This window comes from Dendropsophus ebraccatus, chromosome 1 (genome assembly GCF_027789765.1).
Source record: "Dendropsophus ebraccatus isolate aDenEbr1 chromosome 1, aDenEbr1.pat, whole genome shotgun sequence".
In the NCBI taxonomy this organism is placed as follows: Eukaryota; Metazoa; Chordata; class Amphibia; order Anura; family Hylidae; genus Dendropsophus; species Dendropsophus ebraccatus.
Genome location: NC_091454.1, coordinates 2841797 through 2865583, shown reverse-complemented (window position 1 = coordinate 2865583; position 23787 = coordinate 2841797). Strand labels below are relative to the sequence as shown.

At 52.0% G+C, this 23787-nt stretch overlaps 1 protein-coding gene across 2 annotated transcripts in view; it reads left to right on the top strand.

Annotated features, from left to right (window-relative positions):
* ST8SIA1 (ST8 alpha-N-acetyl-neuraminide alpha-2,8-sialyltransferase 1) overlaps positions 1 to 23787 on the top strand; it is a 68605-nt gene that overhangs the window by 21792 nt on the left and 23026 nt on the right. The window contains exon 2 of one of the 2 annotated variants that reach the window (XM_069951380.1): positions 22495 to 22558. In XM_069951380.1, coding sequence (XP_069807481.1) covers positions 22495 to 22558 — 64 coding nt within the window. Of the gene's footprint in view, positions 1 to 22494; positions 22640 to 23787 lie in introns of both variants that reach the window. The other variant, XM_069951372.1, reaches the window with a different exon arrangement.

Below are 23787 nucleotides of genomic sequence, written 5' to 3'. Positions count from 1 at the left end.
CAGATGATCAGCAGCAGAACACATGTATCTCCTCCAGATGATCAGCAGCAGAACACATGTATCTCCTCCAGATGATCAGCAGCAGCACACATGTATCTCCTCCAGATGATCAGCAGCAGCAGCACACATGTATCTCCTCCAGATGATCAGCAGCAGCACACATGTATCTCCCCCAGATGATCAGCAGCAGCAGCACACATGTATCTCCTCCAGATGATCAGCAGCAGCAGCAGCACACATGTATCTCCTCCAGATGATCAGCAGCAGAACACATGTATCTCCTCCAGATGATCAGCAGCAGCAGCACACATGTATCTCCTCCAGATGATCAGCAGCAGCAGCAGCACACATGTATCTCCTCCAGATGATCAGCAGCAGAACACATGTATCTCCTCCAGATGATCAGCAGCAGCAGCACACATGTATCTCCCCCAGATGATCAGCAGCAGCAGCAGCACACATGTATCTCCTCCAGATGATCAGCAGCAGAACACATGTATCTCCTCCAGATGATCAGCAGCAGCAGCACACATGTATCTCCTCCAGATGATCAGCAGCAGCAGCACACATGTATCTCCTCCAGATGATCAGCAGCAGCAGCCCACATGTATCTCCCCCAGATGATCAGCAGCAGCAGCACACATGTATCTCCCCCAGATGATCAGCAGCAGCACACATGTATCTCCTCCAGATGATCAGCAGCAGCAGCACACATGTATCTCCCCCAGATGATCAGCAGCAGCAGCACACATGTATCTCCCCCAGATGATCAGCAGCAGCAGCAGCACACATGTATCTCCTCCAGATGATCAGCAGCAGCAGCAGCACACATGTATCTCCTCCAGATGATCAGCAGCAGCAGCACACATGTATCTCCTCCAGATGATCAGCAGCAGCAGCACACATGTATCTCCTCCAGATGATCAGCAGCAGCAGCCCACATGTATCTCCCCCAGATGATCAGCAGCAGCAGCACACATGTATCTCCCCCAGATGATCAGCAGCAGCACACATGTATCTCCTCCAGATGATCAGCAGCAGCAGCACACATGTATCTCCCCCAGATGATCAGCAGCAGCAGCAGCACACATGTATCTCCCCCAGATGATCAGCAGCAGCAGCAGCACACATGTATCTCCTCCAGATGATCAGCAGCAGCACACATGTATCTCCCCAGATGATCAGCAGCAGCAGCACACATGTATCTCCCCCAGATGATCAGCAGCAGCAGCACACATGTATCTCCTCCAGATGATCAGCAGCAGCAGCACACATGTATCTCCTCCAGATGATCAGCAGCAGCAGCACACATGTATCTCCTCCAGATGATCAGCAGCAGCAGCAGCACACATGTATCTCCTCCAGATGATCAGCAGCAGCAGCACACATGTATCTCCCCCAGATGATCAGCAGCAGCACACATGTATCTCCCCCAGATGATCAGCAGCAGCAGCACACATGTATCTCCCCCAGATGATCAGCAGCAGCAGCAGCACACATGTATCTCCCCCAGATGATCAGCAGCAGCAGCACACATGTATCTCCTCCAGATGATCAGCAGCAGCACACATGTATCTCCCCCAGATGATCAGCAGCAGCAGCAGCACACATGTATCTCCTCCAGATGATCAGCAGCAGCAGCACACATGTATCTCCCCCAGATGATCAGCAGCAGCAGCAGCACACATGTATCTCCCCCAGATGATCAGCAGCAGCAGCACACATGTATCTCCCCCAGATGATCAGCAGCAGCAGCAGCACACATGTATCTCCTCCAGATGATCAGCAGCAGCACACATGTATCTCCTCCAGATGATCAGCAGCAGCAGCACACATGTATCTCCTCCAGATGATCAGCAGCAGCAGCACACATGTATCTCCCCCAGATGATCAGCAGCAGCAGCAGCAGCACACATGTATCTCCCCCAGATGATCAGCAGCAGCAGCAGCACACATGTATCTCCTCCAGATGATCAGCAGCAGCAGCACACATGTATCTCCCCCAGATGATCAGCAGCAGCACACATGTATCTCCTCCAGATGATCAGCAGCAGCAGCAGCACACATGTATCTCCCCCAGATGATCAGCAGCAGCACACATGTATCTCCTCCAGATGATCAGCAGCAGCAGCACACATGTATCTCCCCCAGATGATCAGCAGCAGCACACATGTATCTCCCCCAGATGATCAGCAGCAGCAGCACACATGTATCTCCCCCAGATGATCAGCAGCAGCAGCAGCAGAACACATGTATCTCCTCCAGATGATCAGCAGCAGCAGCAGCAGCACACATGTATCTCCCCCAGATGATCAGCAGCAGCAGCACACATGTATCTCCTCCAGATGATCAGCAGCAGCAGCACACATGTATCTCCTCCAGATGATCAGCAGCAGCAGCACACATGTATCTCACCCAGATGATCAGCAGCAGCAGCACACATGTATCTCCTCCAGATGATCAGCAGCAGCAGCAGCACACATGTATCTCCCCCAGATGATCAGCAGCAGCAGCACACATGTATCTCCTCCAGATGATCAGCAGCAGCACACATGTATCTCCCCCAGATGATCAGCAGCAGCAGCACACATGTATCTCCTCCAGATGATCAGCAGCAGCAGCACACATGTATCTCCCCCAGATGATCAGCAGCAGCAGCAGCACACATGTATCTCCCCCAGATGATCAGCAGCAGCACACATGTATCTCCCCCAGATGATCAGCAGCAGCACACATGTATCTCCCCCAGATGATCAGCAGCAGCAGCAGCACACATGTATCTCCCCCAGATGATCAGCAGCAGCAGCAGCACACATGTATCTTCTCCAGATGATCAGCAGCAGCACACATGTATCTCCTCCAGATGATCAGCAGCAGAACACATGTATCTCCTCCAGATGATCAGCAGCAGCAGCAGCAGCAGCACACATGTATCTCACCCAGATGATCAGCAGCAGCAGCACACATGTATCTCACCCAGATGATTAGCAGCAGCAGCACACATGTATCTCCCCCAGATGATCAGCAGCAGCAGCACACATGTATCTCCCCCAGATGATCAGCAGCAGCAGCACACATGTATCTCCTCCAGATGATCAGCAGCAGCAGCAGCACACATGTATCTCCTCCAGATGATCAGCAGCAGCACACATGTATCTCCCCCAGATGATCAGCAGCAGCAGCAGCACACATGTATCTCCTCCAGATGATCAGCAGCAGCAGCACACATGTATCTCCTCCAGATGATCAGCAGCAGCAGCAGCACACATGTATCTCCTCCAGATGATCATCAGCAGCAGCAGCACACATGTATCTCCCCCAGATGATCAGCAGCAGCACACATGTATCTCCCCCAGATGATCAGCAGCAGCAGCAGCACACATGTATCTCCTCCAGATGATCAGCAGCAGCACACATGTATCTCCCCCAGATGATCAGCAGCAGCACACATGTATCTCCCCCAGATGATCAGCAGCAGCACACATGTATCTCCCCCAGATGATCAGCAGCAGCACACATGTATCTCCTCCAGATCAGCAGCAGCAGCACACATGTATCTCCTCCAGATGATCAGCAGCAGCAGCAGCACACATGTATCTCCTCCAGATGATCAGCAGCAGCACACATGTATCTCCTCCAGATGATCAGCAGCAGCACACATGTATCTCCCCCAGATGATCAGCAGCAGCAGCAGCACACATGTATCTCCTCCAGATGATCAGCAGCAGCAGCACACATGTATCTCCCCCAGATGATCAGCAGCAACAGCACACATGTATCTCCCCCAGATGATCAGCAGCAGCAGCAGCACACATGTATCTCCTCCAGATGATCAGCAGCAGCACACATGTATCTCCTCCAGATGATCAGCAGCAGCAGCACACATGTATCTCCTCCAGATGATCAGCAGCAGCAGCACACATGTATCTCCTCCAGATGATCAGCAGCAGCAGCACACATGTATCTCCTCCAGATGATCAGCAGCAGCACACATGTATCTCCCCCAGATGATCAGCAGCAGCAGCACACATGTATCTCCTCCAGATGATCAGCAGCAGCAGCAGCACACATGTATCTCCTCCAGATGATCAGCAGCAGAACACATGTATCTCCTCCAGATGATCAGCAGCAGCAGCACACATGTATCTCCTCCAGATGATCAGCAGCAGCAGCAGCACACATGTATCTCCTCCAGATGATCAGCAGCAGAACACATGTATCTCCTCCAGATGATCAGCAGCAGCAGCACACATGTATCTCCTCCAGATGATCAGCAGCAGCAGCAGCACACATGTATCTCCCCCAGATGATCAGCAGCAGCACACATGTATCTCCCCCAGATGATCAGCAGCAGCACACATGTATCTCCCCCAGATGATCAGCAGCAGCAGCACACATGTATCTCCTCCAGATGATCAGCAGCAGCAGCACACATGTATCTCCCCCAGATGATCAGCAGCAGCACACATGTATCTCCCCCAGATGATCAGCAGCAGCACACATGTATCTCCTCCAGATGATCAGCAGCAGCAGCAGCACACATGTATCTCCTCCAGATGATCAGCAGCAGCAGCAGCACACATGTATCTCCCCCAGATGATCAGCAGCAGCAGCAGCACACATGTATCTCCCCCAGATGATCAGCAGCAGCAGCACACATGTATCTCCCCCAGATGATCAGCAGCAGCAGCAGCACACATGGATCTCCCCAAGATGATCAGCAGCAGCAGCAGCACACATGTATCTCCCCCAGATGATCAGCAGCAGCAGCAGCACACATGTATCTCCCCCAGATGATCAGCAGCAGCCAGCACACATGTATCTCCCCCAGATGATCATCAGCAGCAGCACACATGTATCTCCCCCAGATGATCAGCAGCAGCAGCAGCACACATGTATCTCCTCCAGATGATCAGCAGCAGCAGCACACATGTATCTCCCCAGATGATCAGCAGCAGCAGCAGCAGCACACATGTAGTCTCCCCAGATGATCAGCAGCAGCACACATGTATCTCCCCCAGATGATCAGCAGCAGCAGCACACATGTATCTCCCCCAGATGATCAGCAGCAGCACACATGTATCTCCCCCAGATGATCAGCAGCAGCACACATGTATCTCCTCCAGATGATCAGCAGCAGCAGCAGCACACATGTATCTCCTCCAGATGATCAGCAGCAGCAGCAGCACACATGTATCTCCTCCAGATGATCAGCAGCAGCAGCACACATGTATCTCCTCCAGATGATCAGCAGCAGCAGCACACATGTATCTCCCCCAGATGATCAGCAGCAGCAGCACACATGTATCTCCCCCAGATGATCAGCAGCAGCAGCAGCACACATGTATCTCCTCCAGATGATCAGCAGCAGCACACATGTATCTCCCCCAGATGATCAGCAGCAGCACACATGTATCTCCCCCAGATGATCAGCAGCAGCACACATGTATCTCCACCAGATGATCAGCAGCAGCAGCACACATGTATCTCCTCCAGATGATCAGCAGCAGCACACATGTATCTCCCCCAGATGATCAGCAGCAGCACACATGTATCTCCCCCAGATGATCAGCAGCAGCACACATGTATCTCCTCCAGATGATCAGCAGCAGCACACATGTATCTCCCCCAGATGATCAGCAGCAGCACACATGTATCTCCTCCAGATGATCAGCAGCAGCAGCACACATGTATCTCCCCCAGATGATCAGCAGCAGCAGCAGCACACATGTATCTCCTCCAGATGATCAGCAGCAGCAGCACACATGTATCTCCTCCAGATGATCAGCAGCAGCAGCACACATGTATCTCCTCCAGATGATCAGCAGCAGCAGCACACATGTATCTCCTCCAGATGATCAGCAGCAGCAGCACACATGTATCTCCTCCAGATGATCAGCAGCAGCAGCAGCACACATGTATCTCCTCCAGATGATCAGCAGCAGCAGCAGCAGCAGCACATGTATCTCCTCCAGATGATCAGCAGCAGCAGCACACATGTATCTCCCCCAGATGATCAGCAGTAGCAGCAGCAGCACATGTATCTCCTCCAGATGATCAGCAGCAGCAGCACACATGTATCTCCTCCAGATGATCAGCAGCAGCAGCACACATGTATCTCCTCCAGATGATCAGCAGCAGCACACATGTATCTCCCCCAGATGATCAGCAGCAGCAGCACACATGTATCTCCCCCAGATGATCAGCAGCAGCAGCAGCACACATGTATCTCCTCCAGATGATCAGCAGCAGCACACATGTATCTCCCCCAGATGATCATCAGCAGCAGCACACATGTATCTCCCCCAGATGATCAGCAGCAGCAGCAGCACACATGTATCTCCTCCAGATGATCAGCAGCAGCAGCACACATGTATCTCCCCCAGGTGATCAGCAGCAGCAGCAGCACACATGTATCTCCTCCAGATGATCAGCAGCAGCACACATGTATCTCCCCCAGATGATCAGCAGCAGCACACATGTATCTCCTCCAGATGATCAGCAGCAGCACACATGTATCTCCCCCAGATGATCAGCAGCAGCACACATGTATCTCCTCCAGATGATCAGCAGCAGCAGCAGCACACATGTATCTCCCCCAGATGATCAGCAGCAGCACACATGTATCTCCTCCAGATGATCAGCAGCAGCAGCACACATGTATCTCCCCCAGATGATCAGCAGCAGCAGCACACATGTATCTCCCCCAGATGATCAGCAGCAGCAGCACACATGTATCTCCCCCAGATGATCAGCAGCAGCAGCAGCACACATGTATCTCCTCCAGATGATCAGCAGCAGCAGCAGCACACATGTATCTCCTCCAGATGATCAGCAGCAGCAGCACACATGTATCTCCTCCAGATGATCAGCAGCAGCAGCACACATGTATCTCCTCCAGATGATCAGCAGCAGCAGCACACATGTATCTCCTCCAGATGATCAGCAGCAGCAGCACACATGTATCTCCTCCAGATGATCAGCAGCAGCAGCAGCACACATGTATCTCCTCCAGATGATCAGCAGCAGCACACATGTATCTCCCCCAGATGATCAGCAGCAGCAGCAGCACACATGTATCTCCCCCAGATGATCAGCAGCAGCACACATGTATCTCCCCCAGATGATCAGCAGCAGCAGCAGCACACATGTATCTCCTCCAGATGATCAGCAGCAGCAGCAGCACACATGTATCTCCTCCAGATGATCAGCAGCAGCAGCACACATGTATCTCCCCCAGATGATCAGCAGCAGCAGCACACATGTATCTCCTCCAGATGATCAGCAGCAGCAGCAGCACACATGTATCTCCTCCAGATGATCAGCAGCAGCAGCACACATGTATCTCCCCCAGATGATCAGCAGCAGCAGCAGCACACATGTATCTCCTCCAGATGATCAGCAGCAGCAGCAGCACACATGTATCTCCCCCAGGTGATCAGCAGCAGCAGCAGCACACATGTATCTCCCCCAGATGATCAGCAGCAGCAGCAGCACACATGTATCTCCCCCAGATGATCAGCAGCAGCAGCAGCACACATGTATCTCCCCCAGATGATCAGCAGCAGCACACATGTATCTCCCCCAGATGATCAGCAGCAGCAGCACACATGTATCTCCCCCAGATGATCAGCAGCAGCACACATGTATCTCCCCCAGATGATCAGCAGCAGCACACATGTATCTCCCCCAGATGATCAGCAGCAGCAGCACACATGTATCTCCCCCAGATGATCAGCAGCAGCAGCACACATGTATCTCCCCCAGATGATCAGCAGCAGCAGCACACATGTATCTCCCCCAGATGATCAGCAGCAGCAGCACACATGTATCTCCCCCAGATGATCAGCAGCAGCAGCACACATGTATCTCCTCCAGATGATCAGCAGCAGCAGCACACATGTATCTCCTCCAGATGATCAGCAGCAGCAGCACACATGTATCTCCTCCAGATGATCATCAGCAGCAGCACACATGTATCTCCCCCAGATGATCAGCAGCAGCAGCAGCACACATGTATCTCCTCCAGATGATCAGCAGCAGCACACATGTATCTCCTCCAGATGATCATCAGCAGCAGCACACATGTATCTCCCCCAGATGATCAGCAGCAGCAGCACACATGTATCTCCCCCAGATGATCAGCAGCAGCAGCACACATGTATCTCCTCCAGATGATCAGCAGCAGCACATATGTATCTCCCCCAGATGATCAGCAGCAGCAGCACACATGTATCTCCCCCAGATGATCAGCAGCAGCACACATGTATCTCCTCCAGATGATCAGCAGCAGCAGCACACATGTATCTCCTCCAGATGATCATCAGCAGCAGCAGCACACATGTATCTCCCCCAGATGATCAGCAGCAGCAGCAGCACACATGTATCTCCCCCAGATGATCAGCAGCAGCAGCACACATGTATCTCCTCCAGATGATCAGCAGCAGCAGCAGCACACATGTATCTCCTCCAGATGATCAGCAGCAGCAGCAGCACACATGTATCTCCCCCAGATGATCAGCAGCAGCACACATGTATCTCCTCCAGATGATCAGCAGCAGCAGCAGCACACATGTATCTCCTCCAGATGATCAGCAGCAGCAGCAGCACACATGTATCTCCCCCAGATGATCAGCAGCAGCACACATGTATCTCCCCCAGATGATCAGCAGCAGCAGCAGCACACATGTATCTCCTCCAGATGATCAGCAGCAGCAGCAGCACACATGTATCTCCTCCAGATGATCAGCAGCAGCAGCAGCACACATGTATCTCCCCCAGATGATCAGCAGCAGCAGCACACATGTATCTCCCCCAGATGATCAGCAGCAGCAGCAGCACACATGTATCTCCCCCAGATGATCAGCAGCAGCACACATGTATCTCCCCCAGATGATCAGCAGCAGCAGCACACATGTATCTCCCCCAGATGATCAGCAGCAGCACACATGTATCTCCTCCAGATGATCAGCAGCAGCAGCACACATGTATCTCCTCCAGATGATCATCAGCAGCAGCAGCACACATGTATCTCCCCCAGATGATCAGCAGCAGCAGCAGCACACATGTATCTCCCCCAGATGATCAGCAGCAGCACACACATGTATCTCCTCCAGATGATCAGCAGCAGCAGCAGCACACATGTATCTCCTCCAGATGATCAGCAGCAGCAGCAGCACACATGTATCTCCCCCAGATGATCAGCAGCAGCACACATGTATCTCCTCCCAGATGATCAGCAGCAGCAGCAGCACACATGTATCTCCTCCAGATGATCAGCAGCAGCAGCAGCACACATGTATCTCCCCCAGATGATCAGCAGCAGCACACATGTATCTCCCCAGATGATCAGCAGCAGCAGCAGCACACATGTATCTCCTCCAGATGATCAGCAGCAGCAGCAGCACACATGTATCTCCTCCAGATGATCAGCAGCAGCAGCAGCACACATGTATCTCCCCCAGATGATCAGCAGCAGCAGCACACATGTATCTCCCCCCAGATGATCAGCAGCAGCAGCAGCACACATGTATCTCCCCCAGATGATCAGCAGCAGCAGCAGCACACATGTATCTCCCCCAGATGATCAGCAGCAGCAGCCCACATGTATCTCCCCCAGATGATCAGCAGCAGCAGCAGCACACATGTATCTCCTCCAGATGATCAGCAGCAGCAGCACACATGTATCTCCTCCAGATGATCAGCAGCAGCAGCACACATGTATCTCCTCCAGATGATCATCAGCAGCAGCAGCACACATGTATCTCCCCCAGATGATCAGCAGCAGCAGCACACATGTATCTCCCCCAGATGATCAGCAGCAGCAGCACACATGTATCTCCTCCAGATGATCAGCAGCAGCAGCAGCACACATGTATCTCCTCCAGATGATCAGCAGCAGCAGCAGCACACATGTATCTCCCCCAGATGATCAGCAGCAGCACACATGTATCTCCCCCAGATGATCAGCAGCAGCACACATGTATCTCCCCCAGATGATCAGCAGCAGCAGCACACATGTATCTCCCCCAGATGATCAGCAGCAGCACACATGTATCTCCTCCAGATGATCAGCAGCAGCAGCAGCACACATGTATCTCCTCCAGATGATCAGCAGCAGCAGCAGCACACATGTATCTCCTCCAGATGATCAGCAGCAGCAGCAGCACACATGTATCTCCCCCAGATGATCAGCAGCAGCACACATGTATCTCCTCCAGATGATCAGCAGCAGCACACATGTATCTCCCCCAGATGATCAGCAGCAGCAGCAGCACACATGTATCTCCCCCAGATGATCAGCAGCAGCAGCAGCACACATGTATCTCCCCCAGATGATCAGCAGCAGCAGCAGCACACATGTATCTCCTCCAGATGATCAGCAGCAGCAGCACACATGTATCTCCTCCAGATGATCAGCAGCAGCAGCACACATGTATCTCCTCCAGATGATCAGCAGCAGCACACATGTATCTCCTCCAGATGATCAGCAGCAGCAGCAGCCCACATGTATCTCCCCCAGATGATCAGCAGCAGCAGCAGCACACATGTATCTCCTCCAGATGATCAGCAGCAGCAGCAGCACACATGTATCTCCTCCAGATGATCAGCAGCAGCACACATGTATCTCCCCCAGATGATCAGCAGCAGCAGCACACATGTATCTCCCCCAGATGATCAGCAGCAGCAGCAGCACACATGTAATCTCCTCCAGATGATCAGCAGCAGCAGCACACATGTATCTCCTCCCAGATGATCAGCAGCAGCAGCAGCACACATGTATCTCCCCCAGATGATCAGCAGCAGCACACATGTATCTCCCCAGATGATCAGCAGCAGCAGCACACATGTATCTCCCCAGATGATCAGCAGCAGCAGCACACATGTATCTCCTCCAGATGATCAGCAGCAGCAGCACACACATGTATCTCCCCCAGATGATCAGCAGCAGCAGCACACATGTATCTCCTCCAGATGATCAGCAGCAGCAGCACACATGTATCTCCTCCAGATGATCAGCAGCAGCAGCACACATGTATCTCCTCCAGATGATCAGCAGCAGCAGCACACATGTATCTCCTCCAGATGATCAGCAGCAGCAGCACACATGTATCTCCCCCAGATGATCAGCAGCAGCAGCACATGTATCTCCCCCAGATGATCAGCAGCAGCACACATGTATCTCCCCCAGATGATCAGCAGCAGCAGCAGCACACATGTATCTCCCCCAGATGATCAGCAGCAGCAGCACACATGTATCTCCTCCAGATGATCAGCAGCAGCAGCACACATGTATCTCCTCCAGATGATCAGCAGCAGCAGCAGCACACATGTATCTCCTCCAGATGATCAGCAGCAGCAGCACACATGTATCTCCCCCAGATGATCAGCAGCAGCACACATGTATCTCCCCCAGATGATCAGCAGCAGCACACATGTATCTCCCCCAGATGATCAGCAGCAGCACACATGTATCTCCTTCAGATGATCAGCAGCAGCAGCACACATGTATCTCCCCCAGATGATCAGCAGCAGCAGCAGCACACATGTATCTCCCCCAGATGATCAGCAGCAGCAGCAGCACACATGTATCTCCCCCAGATGATCAGCAGCAGCAGCACATGTATCTCCCCCAGATGATCAGCAGCAGCAGCAGCACACATGTATCTCCTCCAGATGATCAGCAGCAGCACACATGTATCTCCCCAGATAATCAGCAGCAGCACACATGTATCTCTCCCAGATGATCAGCAGCAGCAGCACACATGTATCTCCCCAGATGATCAGCAGCAGCAGCACACATGTATCTCCTCCAGATCAGCAGCAGCAGCACACATGTATCTCCTTCAGATGATCAGCAGCAGCAGCACACATGTATCTCCTCCAGATGATCAGCAGCAGCAGCAGCAGCACACATGTATCTCCTCCAGATGATCAGCAGCAGCAGCACACATGTATCTCCTCCAGATGATCAGCAGCAGCAGCACACATGTATCTCCCCCAGATGATCAGCAGCAACAGCACACATGTATCTCCTCCAGATGATCAGCAGCAGCAGCACACATGTATCTCCCCCAGATGATCAGCAGCAGCAGCACACATGTATCTCCTCCAGATGATCAGCAGCAGCAGCACACATGTATCTCCTCCAGATGATCAGCAGCAGCAGCACACATGTATCTCCTCCAGATGATCAGCAGCAGCAGCACACATGTATCTCCTCCAGATGATCAGCAGCAGCAGCACACATGTATCTCCCCCAGATGATCAGCAGCAGAACACATGTATCTCCTCCAGATGATCAGCAGCAGCACACATGTATCTCCTCCAGATGATCAGCAGCAGCAGCACACATGTATCTCCTCCAGATAATCAGCAGCAGCACACATGTATCTCCTCCAGATGATCAGCAGCAGCACACATGTATCTCCCCCAGATGATCAGCAGCAGCACACATGTATCTCCCCCAGATGATCAGCAGCAGCAGCACACATGTATCTCCTCCAGATGATCAGCAGCAGCACACATGTATCTCCTCCAGATGATCAGCAGCAGCAGCACACATGTATCTCCCCAGATGAGCAGCAGCAGCACACATGTATCTCCTCCAGATGATCAGCAGCAGAACACATGTATCTCCTCCAGATGATCAGCAGCAGAACACATGTATCTCCTCCAGATGATCAGCAGCAGCACACATGTATCTCCTCCAGATGATCAGCAGCAGCAGCACACATGTATCTCCTCCAGATGATCAGCAGCAGCACACATGTATCTCCCCCAGATGATCAGCAGCAGCAGCAGCACACATGTATCTCCCCCAGATGATCAGCAGCAGCAGCACACATGTATCTCCTCCAGATGATCAGCAGCAGCAGCAGCACACATGTATCTCCTCCAGATGATCAGCAGCAGCAGCACACATGTATCTCCTCCAGATGATCAGCAGCAGCAGCAGCACACATGTATCTCCTCCAGATGATCAGCAGCAGAACACATGTATCTCCTCCAGATGATCAGCAGCAGCAGCACACATGTATCTCCTCCAGATGATCAGCAGCAGCAGCAGCACACATGTATCTCCTCCAGATGATCAGCAGCAGAACACATGTATCTCCTCCAGATGATCAGCAGCAGCAGCACACATGTATCTCCTCCAGATGATCAGCAGCAGCAGCACACATGTATCTCCCCCAGATGATCAGCAGCAGCAGCACACATGTATCTCCTCCAGATGATCAGCAGCAGCAGCAGCACACATGTATCTCCTCCAGATGATCAGCAGCAGAACACATGTATCTCCTCCAGATGATCAGCAGCAGCAGCACACATGTATCTCCCCAGATGATCAGCAGCAGCAGCAGCACACATGTATCTCCTCCAGATGATCAGCAGCAGAACACATGTATCTCCTCCAGATGATCAGCAGCAGCAGCACACATGTATCTCCTCCAGATGATCAGCAGCAGCAGCAGCACACATGTATCTCCCCCAGATGATCAGCAGCAGCACACATGTATCTCCCCCAGATGATCAGCAGCAGCACACATGTATCTCCCCCAGATGATCAGCAGCAGCAGCACACATGTATCTCCCCCAGATGATCAGCAGCAGCACACATGTATCTCCCCCAGATGATCAGCAGCAGCAGCACACATGTATCTCCTCCAGATGATCAGCAGCAGCAGCAGCACACATGTATCTCCTCCAGATGATCAGCAGCAGCAGCAGCACACATGTATCTCCCCCAGATGATCAGCAGCAGCAGCAGCACACATGTATCTCCCCCAGATGATCAGCAGCAGCAGCACACATGTATCTCCCCAGATGATCAGCACAGCAGCAAGCACACATGTATCTCCCCCAGATGATCAGCAGCAGCACACATGTATCTCCCCCAGATGATCAGCAGCAGCAGCACACATGTATCTCCCCAGATGATCATCAGCAGCAGCACACATGTATCTCCCCCAGATGATCAGCAGCAGCAGCAGCACACATGTATCTCCTCCAGATGATCAGCAGCAGCAGCACACATGTATCTCCCCAGATGATCAGCAGCAGCAGCAGCAGCACACATGTATCTCCCTCCAGATGATCAGCAGCAGCACACATGTATCTCCCCCAGATGATCAGCAGCAGCAGCACACATGTATCTCCCCCAGATGATCAGCAGCAGCAGCACACATGTATCTCCCCCAGATGATCAGCAGCAGCACACATGTATCTCCTCCAGATGATCAGCAGCAGCACACATGTATCTCCCCCAGATGATCAGCAGCAGCACACATGTATCTCCTCCAGATGATCAGCAGCAGCAGCACACATGTATCTCCCCCAGATGATCAGCAGCAGCAGCACACATGTATCTCCTCCAGATGATCAGCAGCAGCAGCACACATGTATCTCCCCCCAGATGATCAGCAGCAGCAGCAGCACACATGTATCTCCTCCAGATGATCAGCAGCAGCAGCACACATGTATCTCCCTCCAGATGATCAGCAGCAGCAGCACACATGTAATCTCCCCAGATGATCAGCAGCAGCACACATGTATCTCCTCCAGATGATCAGCCGAGCGCACACATGTATCTCCCCCAGATGATCAGCAGCAGCAGCAAGCACACTGTATCTTTCCTCCAGATGATCATCAGCAGCATCACACATTGTATCTCCCCCAGATGATCAGCAGCAGCAGCAGCACACATGTATCTCCTCCAGATGATCAGCAGCAGCAGCACACATGTATCTCCCCCAGATGATCAGCGAGCAGCAGCACACATGTTCTCTCCTCCAGATGATCAGCACAGCAGCAGCACACATTGTCATCTCCCCCAGATGATCAGCAGCAGCAGCAGCAGCAGCACATGTATCTCCTCCAGGATGAGCAGCAGCAGCAGCACACATGTATCTCCCCCAGATGATCAGCAGTAGCAGCAGCAGCACATGTATCTCCTCCAGATGATCAGCAGCAGCAGCACACATGTAATCTCCTCCAGATGATCAGCAAGCAGCAGCACACATGTAATCTCCTCCAGATGATCAGCAGCAGCACACATGTATCTCTCCCCCAGATGATCAGCAGCAGCAGCACACATGTATCTCCTCCAGATGATCAGCAGCAGCAGCAGCACACTTGTATCTCCTCCAGATGATCAGCAGCAGCACACATGTATCTCCCCCAGATGATCATCAGCAGCAGCACACATGTATCTCCCCCAGATGATCAGCAGCAGCAGCAGCACACATGTATCTCCTCCAGATGATCACAGCAGCAGCACACACATGTATCTCCCCCAGGTTGATCAGCAGCAGCAGCAGCACACATGTATCTCCTCCAGATGATCAGCAGCAGCACACATTATCTCCCCCAGATGATCAGCAGCAGCACACATGTATCTCCTCCAGATGATCAGCAGCAGCAGCACACATGTATCTCCCCCAGATGATCAGCAGCAGCAGCAGCACACATGTATCTCCCCCCAGATGATCAGCAGCAGCAGCAGCACACATGTATCTCCTCCAGATGATTCAGCAGCAGCAGCAGCACACATGTATCTCCCTCAGATGATCAGCAGCAGCAGCACACATGTAATCTCCCTCCAGATGATCAGCAGCAGCAGCACATGTATCTCCTCCAGATGATCAGCAGCAGCAGCACACATGTATCTCCTCCAGATGATCAGCAAGCAGCACACATGTATCTCCCCCAGATGATCAGCAGCAGCACACACATGTATCTCCTCCAGATGATCAGCAGCAGCAGCAGCACACATGTATCTCCTCCAGATGATCAGCAGCAGCAGCACAACATGTATCTCCTCCCAGATGATCAGCAGCAGCAGCAGCACACATGTATCTCCTCCAGATGATCAGCAGCAGCAGCACACATGTATCTCCTCCAGATGATCAGGCAGCAGCAGCACACATGTATCTCCTCCAGATGATCAGCAGCAGCACACATGTAATCTCCCCCAGATGATCAGCAGCAGCAGCAGCACACATGTATCTCCCCCAGATGATCAGCAGCAGCACACATGTATCTCCCCCAGAATGATCAGCAGCAGCAGCAGCACACATGTATCTCCTCCAGATGATCAGCAGCAGCAGCAGCAGCACACATGTATCTCCTCCAGATGATCAGCAGCAGCAGCAGCACACATGTATCTCCTCCAGATGATCAGCAGCAGCAGCACACATGTATCTCCCCCAGATGATCAGCAGCAGCAGCACACATGTATCTCCTCCAGATGATCAGCAGCAGCAGCAGCACACATGTATCTCCTCCAGATGATCAGCAGCAGCAGCACACATGTATCTCCTCCAGATGATCAGCAGCAGCAGCACACATGTATCTCCTCCAGATGATCAGCAGCAGCAGCAGCACACATGTATCTCCTCCAGATGATCAGCAGCAGCACACATGTATCTCCCCCAGATGATCAGCAGCAGCAGCAGCACACATGTATCTCCCCCAGATGATCAGCAGCAGCACACATGTATCTCCCCCAGATGATCAGCAGCAGCAGCAGCACACATGTATCTCCTCCAGATGATCAGCAGCAGCAGCAGCAGCACACATGTATCTCCTCCAGATGATCAGCAGCAGCAGCAGCACACATGTATCTCCTCCAGATGATCAGCAGCAGCAGCACACATGTATCTCCCCCAGATGATCAGCAGCAGCACACATGTATCTCCCCCAGATGATCAGCAGCAGCAGCACACATGTATCTCCCCCAGATGATCAGCAGCAGCACACATGTATCTCCCCCAGATGATCAGCAGCAGCACACATGTATCTCCCCCAGATGATCAGCAGCAGCAGCACACATGTATCTCCCCCAGATGATCAGCAGCAGCAGCACACATGTATCTCCCCCAGATGATCAGCAGCAGCAGCACACATGTATCTCCCCCAGATGATCAGCAGCAGCAGCAGCACACATGTATCTCCTCCAGATGATCAGCAGCAGCACACATGTATCTCCTCCAGATGATCAGCAGCAGCAGCACACATGTATCTCCCCCAGATGATCAGCAGCAGCAGCACACATGTATCTCCCCCAGATGATCAGCAGCAGCAGCACACATGTATCTCCCCCAGATGATCAGCAGCAGCAGCACACATGTATCTCCTCCAGATGATCATCAGCAGCACACATGTATCTCCCCCAGATGATCAGCAGCAGCAGCACACATGTATCTCCCCCAGATGATCAGCAGCAGCACACATGTATCTCCTCCAGATGATCAGCAGCAGCAGCACACATGTATCTCCTCCAGATGATCATCAGCAGCAGCAGCACACATGTATCTCCCCCAGATGATCAGCAGCAGCAGCAGCACACATGTATCTCCCCCAGATGATCAGCAGCAGCAGCACACATGTATCTCCTCCAGATGATCAGCAGCAGCAGCAGCACACATGTATCTCCTCCAGATGATCAGCAGCAGCAGCAGCACACATGTATCTCCCCCAGATGATCAGCAGCAGCACACATGTATCTCCCCCAGATGATCAGCAGCAGCACACATGTATCTCCCCCAGATGATCAGCAGCAGCAGCAGCACACATGTATCTCCTCCAGATGATCAGCAGCAGCAGCAGCACACATGTATCTCCTCCAGATGATCAGCAGCAGCAGCAGCACACATGTATCTCCCCCAGATGATCAGCAGCAGCAGCAGCACACATGTATCTCCCCCAGATGATCAGCAGCAGCAGCAGCACACATGTATCTCCCCCAGATGATCAGCAGCAGCAGCCCACATGTATCTCCCCCAGATGATCAGCAGCAGCAGCAGCACACATGTATCTCCCCCAGATGATCAGCAGCAGCAGCACACATGTATCTCCTCCAGATGATCAGCAGCAGCAGCACACATGTATCTCCTCCAGATGATCAGCAGCAGCAGCCCACATGTATCTCCTCCAGATGATCATCAGCAGCAGCAGCACACATGTATCTCCCCCAGATGATCAGCAGCAGCAGCACACATGTATCTCCCCCAGATGATCAGCAGCAGCACACATGTATCTCCTCCAGATGATCAGCAGCAGCAGCAGCACACATGTATCTCCTCCAGATGATCAGCAGCAGCAGCAGCACACATGTATCTCCTCCAGATGATCAGCAGCAGCAGCAGCAGCACACATGTATCTCCTCCAGATGATCAGCAGCAGCAGCAGCACACATGTATCTCCCCCAGATGATCAGCAGCAGCACACATGTATCTCCCCCAGATGATCAGCAGCAGCACACATGTATCTCCCCCAGATGATCAGCAGCAGCAGCACACATGTATCTCCCCCAGATGATCAGCAGCAGCACACATGTATCTCCTCCAGATGATCAGCAGCAGCAGCAGCACACATGTATCTCCTCCAGATGATCAGCAGCAGCAGCAGCACACATGTATCTCCCCCAGATGATCAGCAGCAGCAGCAGCACACATGTATCTCCTCCAGATGATCAGCAGCAGCAGCAGCACACATGTATCTCCCCCAGATGATCAGCAGCAGCAGCAGCACACATGTATCTCCCCCAGATGATCAGCAGCAGCAGCAGCACACATGTATCTCCCCCAGATGATCAGCAGCAGCAGCCCACATGTATCTCCCCCAGATGATCAGCAGCAGCAGCAGCACACATGTATCTCCTCCAGATGATCAGCAGCAGCAGCACACATGTATCTCCTCCAGATGATCAGCAGCAGCACACATGTATCTCCTCCAGATGATCAGCAGCAGCAGCAGCCCACATGTATCTCCCCCAGATGATCAGCAGCAGCAGCAGCACACATGTATCTCCTCCAGATGATCAGCAGCAGCAGCAGCACACATGTATCTCCTCCAGATGATCAGCAGCAGCAGCACACATGTATCTCCCCCAGATGATCAGCAGCAGCAGCAGCACACATGTATCTCCTCCAGATGATCAGCAGCAGCAGCACACATGTATCTCCTCCAGATGATCAGCAGCAGCAGCAGCACACATGTATCTCCTCCAGATGATCAGCAGCAGCAGCACACATGTATCTCCCCCAGATGATCAGCAGCAGCAGCAGCACACATGTATCTCCTCCAGATGATCAGCAGCAGCAGCACACATGTATCTCCTCCAGATGATCAGCAGCAGCAGCAGCACACATGTATCTCCCCCAGATGATCAGCAGCAGCACACATGTATCTCCCCCAGATGATCAGCAGCAGCAGCACACATGTATCTCCCCCAGATGATCAGCAGCAGCAGCACACATGTATCTCCTCCAGATGATCAGCAGCAGCAGCAGCACACATGTATCTCCTCCAGATGATCAGCAGCAGCAGCACACATGTATCTCCCCCAGATGATCAGCAGCAGCAGCACACATGTATCTCCTCCAGATGATCAGCAGCAGCAGCACACATGTATCTCCTCCAGATGATCAGCAGCAGCAGCACACATGTATCTCCTCCAGATGATCAGCAGCAGCAGCACACATGTATCTCCTCCAGATGATCAGCAGCAGCAGCACACATGTATCTCCCCCAGATGATCAGCAGCAGCACACATGTATCTCCCCCAGATGATCAGCAGCAGCACACATGTATCTCCCCCAGATGATCAGCAGCAGCAGCAGCACACATGTATCTCCCCCAGATGATCAGCAGCAGCAGCACACATGTATCTCCCCCAGATGATCAGCAGCAGCACACATGTATCTCCTCCAGATGATCAGCAGCAGCAGCACACATGTATCTCCCCCAGATGATCAGCAGCAGCCCTCTCCTACATTTCCCATCAGATACACACAGTGATGTCACAGGACCTACTGTACAGTGGAGGGAGAGCTGACCGCCGCAGGTGTATGCTGTACAGTGGAGGGAGAGCTGACTGCAGCAGGTGTATACTGTACAGAGGAGAGCTTACCGCAGCAGATGTATACTGTACAGCAGAGGGAGAGCTTACCGCAGCAGGTGTATACTGTACAGCAGAGGGAGAGCTTACCGCAGCAGGTGTATACTGCGCAGCGGAGGGAGAACTGACTGCAGCAGGTGTATACTGTACAGCGGAGGGAGAGCTTACCGCAGCAGGTGTATACTGCGCAGCGGAGGGAGAACTGACTGCAGCAGGTGTATACTGTACAGCAGAGGGAGAGCTTACCGCAGCAGGTGTATACTGTGCAGCGGAGGGAGAGCTGACTGCAGTAGGTGTATACTGTACAGCGGAGGGAGAGCTGACTGCAGCAGGTGTATACTGTACAGCAGAGGGAGAGCTTACCGCAGCAGGTGTGTACTGTACAGCAGAGGGAGAGCTGACCGCAGCAGGTGTATACTGTACAGCAGAGGGAGAGCTTACCGCAGCAGGTGTGTACTGTACAGCAGAGGGAGAGCTGACTGCAGCAGGTGTATACTGTACAGCGGAGGGAGAGCTGACTGCAGCAGGTGTATACTGTACAGTGGAGGGAGAGCTGACTGCAGCAGGTGTATACTGTACAGCGGAGGGAGAGCTTACCGCAGCAGGTGTATACTGTACAGTGGAGGGAGAGCTGACTGCAGCAGGTGTATACTGTGCAGCGGAGGGAGAGCTTACCGCAGCAGGTGTGTACTGTACAGCAGAGGGAGAGCTTACCGCAGCAGGTGTATACTGTGCAGCGGAGGGAGAGCTGACCGCAGCAGGTGTATACTGTACAGCAGAGGGAGAGCTTACCGCAGCAGGTGTATACTGTGCAGCGGAGGGAGAGCTTACCGCAGCAGGGGTATACTGTGCAGCGGAGGGAGAGCTGACTGCAGCAGGTGTATACTGTACAGCAGAGGGAGAGCTTACCGCAGCAGGGGTATACTGTGCAGCGGAGGGAGAGCTGACTGCAGCAGGTGTATACTGTACAGCAGAGGGAGAGCTTACCGCAGCAGATGTATACTGTGCAGCGGAGGGAGAGCTGACTGCAGTAGGTGTATACTGTACAGAGGAGAGCTGACCGCAGCAGGTGTATACTGTACAGTGGAGGGAGAGCTGACTGCAGCAGGTGTATACTGTACAGTGGAGGGAGAGCTGACTGCAGCAGGTGTATACTGTACAGCAGAGGGAGAGCTTACCGCAGCAGATGTATACTGTGCAGCGGAGGGAGAGCTGACTGCAGCAGGTGTATACTGTACAGCAGAGGGAGAACTTACCGCAGCAGGTGTATACTGTGCAGCGGAGGGAGAGCTTACCGCAGCAGATGTATACTGTGCAGCGGAGGGAGAGCTGACTGCAGTAGGTGTATACTGTACAGAGGAGAGCTGACTGCAGCAGGTGTATACTGTACAGTGGAGGGAGAGCTGACTGCAGCAGGTGTATACTGTACAGTGGAGGGAGAGCTTACCGCAGCAGGTGTATACTGTACAGCGGAGGGAGAGCTGACTGCAGCATGTGTATACTGTATACTGTGCTACTAACAATCACTATCACCGCTACTGAGTCACTCCTATGTTGTAATTAAAACCAGGCTCCAGGCTGTGACCTCAGGCGTGTTTCACCACAAGCTTCTTCAGGGGACACAGCTGCCGGCTCACTATTATATCATTATAACGCTTACTACTGGTTCTACTATGGTTCACCAGAGCAGACGAGAGAGGCCCCTCCTTGTTTCCCTGTGCTGTTACATCCTGCCTCATCCTCCAGAGCTGCACTCACTATTCTGCTGTTACATCCTGCCTCATGCTCCAGAGCTGCACTCACTATTCTGCTGTTACATCATGTCTCATCCTCCAGAGCTGCACTCACTATTCTGCTGTTACATCCTGCCTCATGCTCCAGAGCTGCACTCACTATTCTGCTGTTACATCATGTCTCATCCTCCAGAGCTGCACTCACTGTTCTGCTCTTACATCATGTCTCATCCTCCAGAGCTGCACTCACTATTCTGCTGTTACATCATGTCTCATCCTCCAGAGCTGCACTCACTATTCTGCTCTTACATCATGTCTCATCCTCCAGAGCTGGCTACTATACTGCTGTTACATCATGTCTCATCCTCCAGAGCTGCACTCACTATTCTGCTGTTACATCATTTCTCACCCTCCAGAGCTGCACTTACTATTCTGCTGTTAACTCATGTCTCATCCTCCAGAGCTGCACTCACTATTCTGCTGTTACATCCTGTCTCATCCTCCAGAGCTGCACTCACTATTCTGCTGTTACATCATGTCTCAGCCTCCAGAGCTGCACTCACTATTCTGCTCTTACATCCTGTCTCATCCTCCAGAGCTGCACTCACTATTCTGCTCTTACATCAGGTCTCATCCCCCAGAGCTGCACTCACTATTCTGCTGTTACATCATGTCTCATCCTTCAGAGCTGCACTCACTATTCTGCTGTTACATCCTGTCTCATCCTCCAGAGCTGCGCTCACTATTCTGCTCTTACATCCTGTCTCATCCTCCAGAGCTGCGCTCACTATTCTGCTCTTACATCCTGTCTCATCCTCCAGAGCTGCACTCACTATTCTGCTTTCTTGTCTCTTTCAGGAAGCAGCTGAATGATTGCTGTGACCCGGGTCACCTCTTCTCCATGACTAAAGTGAACACCCCGGTGGGCGAGAACTTGTGGTTTGATGGGGAGTTCTTATATTCGTTGATCATAGACAACGCCACGTACAGCCTCTTCCCGCAGGTCAGGGCGGCCGCTCCCCCCCAATCCCTTCCCCCCCCCACCACATCTTTATTTCCCTTTAAAAGGAGCTCCGGACAAAATATTTTCCTTTCACATAACCGGGTGTCAGGAAGTTCTATAGATCTGTAATGTACTTCTATATAGAACGCTCCAGTCTTCCAGTACTTATCAGCTGCTGTATGTCCTGCAGGAAGTGGTGTATTTTCTCTCCAGTCTGACACAGTGCTCTCTGCTGCCACCTCTGTCCATGTCAGGAACTGTCCAGAGCAGCAGCAAATCCCCATAGAAAACCTCTCCTGCTCTGGACAGTTCCTGACATGGACAGAGGTGGCAGCAGAGAGCGCTGTGTCAGACTGCAGAGAATACACCACTTCTTGCAGGACATGCAGCAGCTGATAAGTACTGGAAGACTGGAGAGAATACACCACTTCTTGCAGGACATACAGCAGCTGATAAGTACTGAAAGACTGAAGAGTTTTGATAGAAGTAAATTACTAATCTCTGGCACTTTCTGACACCAGCTGATGTGAAAGGAACAGAGTTTTGTCTGATTTCCCCTTTAAATTTCAGGAAGCAAAGTGCTGATAGGGTTAATGAGTGATTTACCCACAATCCCCAGAAATCTTTGCACTCGAGACTCGAGCTGTATACTGGCAGTGATACTGAGGCCGCACTGGTCATCCAGCTATCCCAGGAGCAAACAACACTGGATGGAGAGAAAAGCAGAGATATCTATATACTGCAGCCATTACTATATATATATTTACTGTATACAGCAGAGATATCTATATACTGCAGCCATTACTATATATATTTACTGTATACAGCAGAGATATCTATATACTGCAGCCATTACTATATATACTGTATACAGCAGAGATATCTATATACTGCAGCCATTACTATATATACTGTATACAGCAGAGATATCTATATACTGCAGCCATTACTATATATATATTTACTGTATACAGCAGAGATATCTATATACTGCAGCCATTACTATATATATTTACTGTATACAGCAGAGATATCTATATACTGCAGCCATTACTATATATACTGTATACAGCAGAGATATCTATATACTGCAGCCATTACTATATATACTGTATACAGCAGAGATATCTATATACTGCAGCCATTAC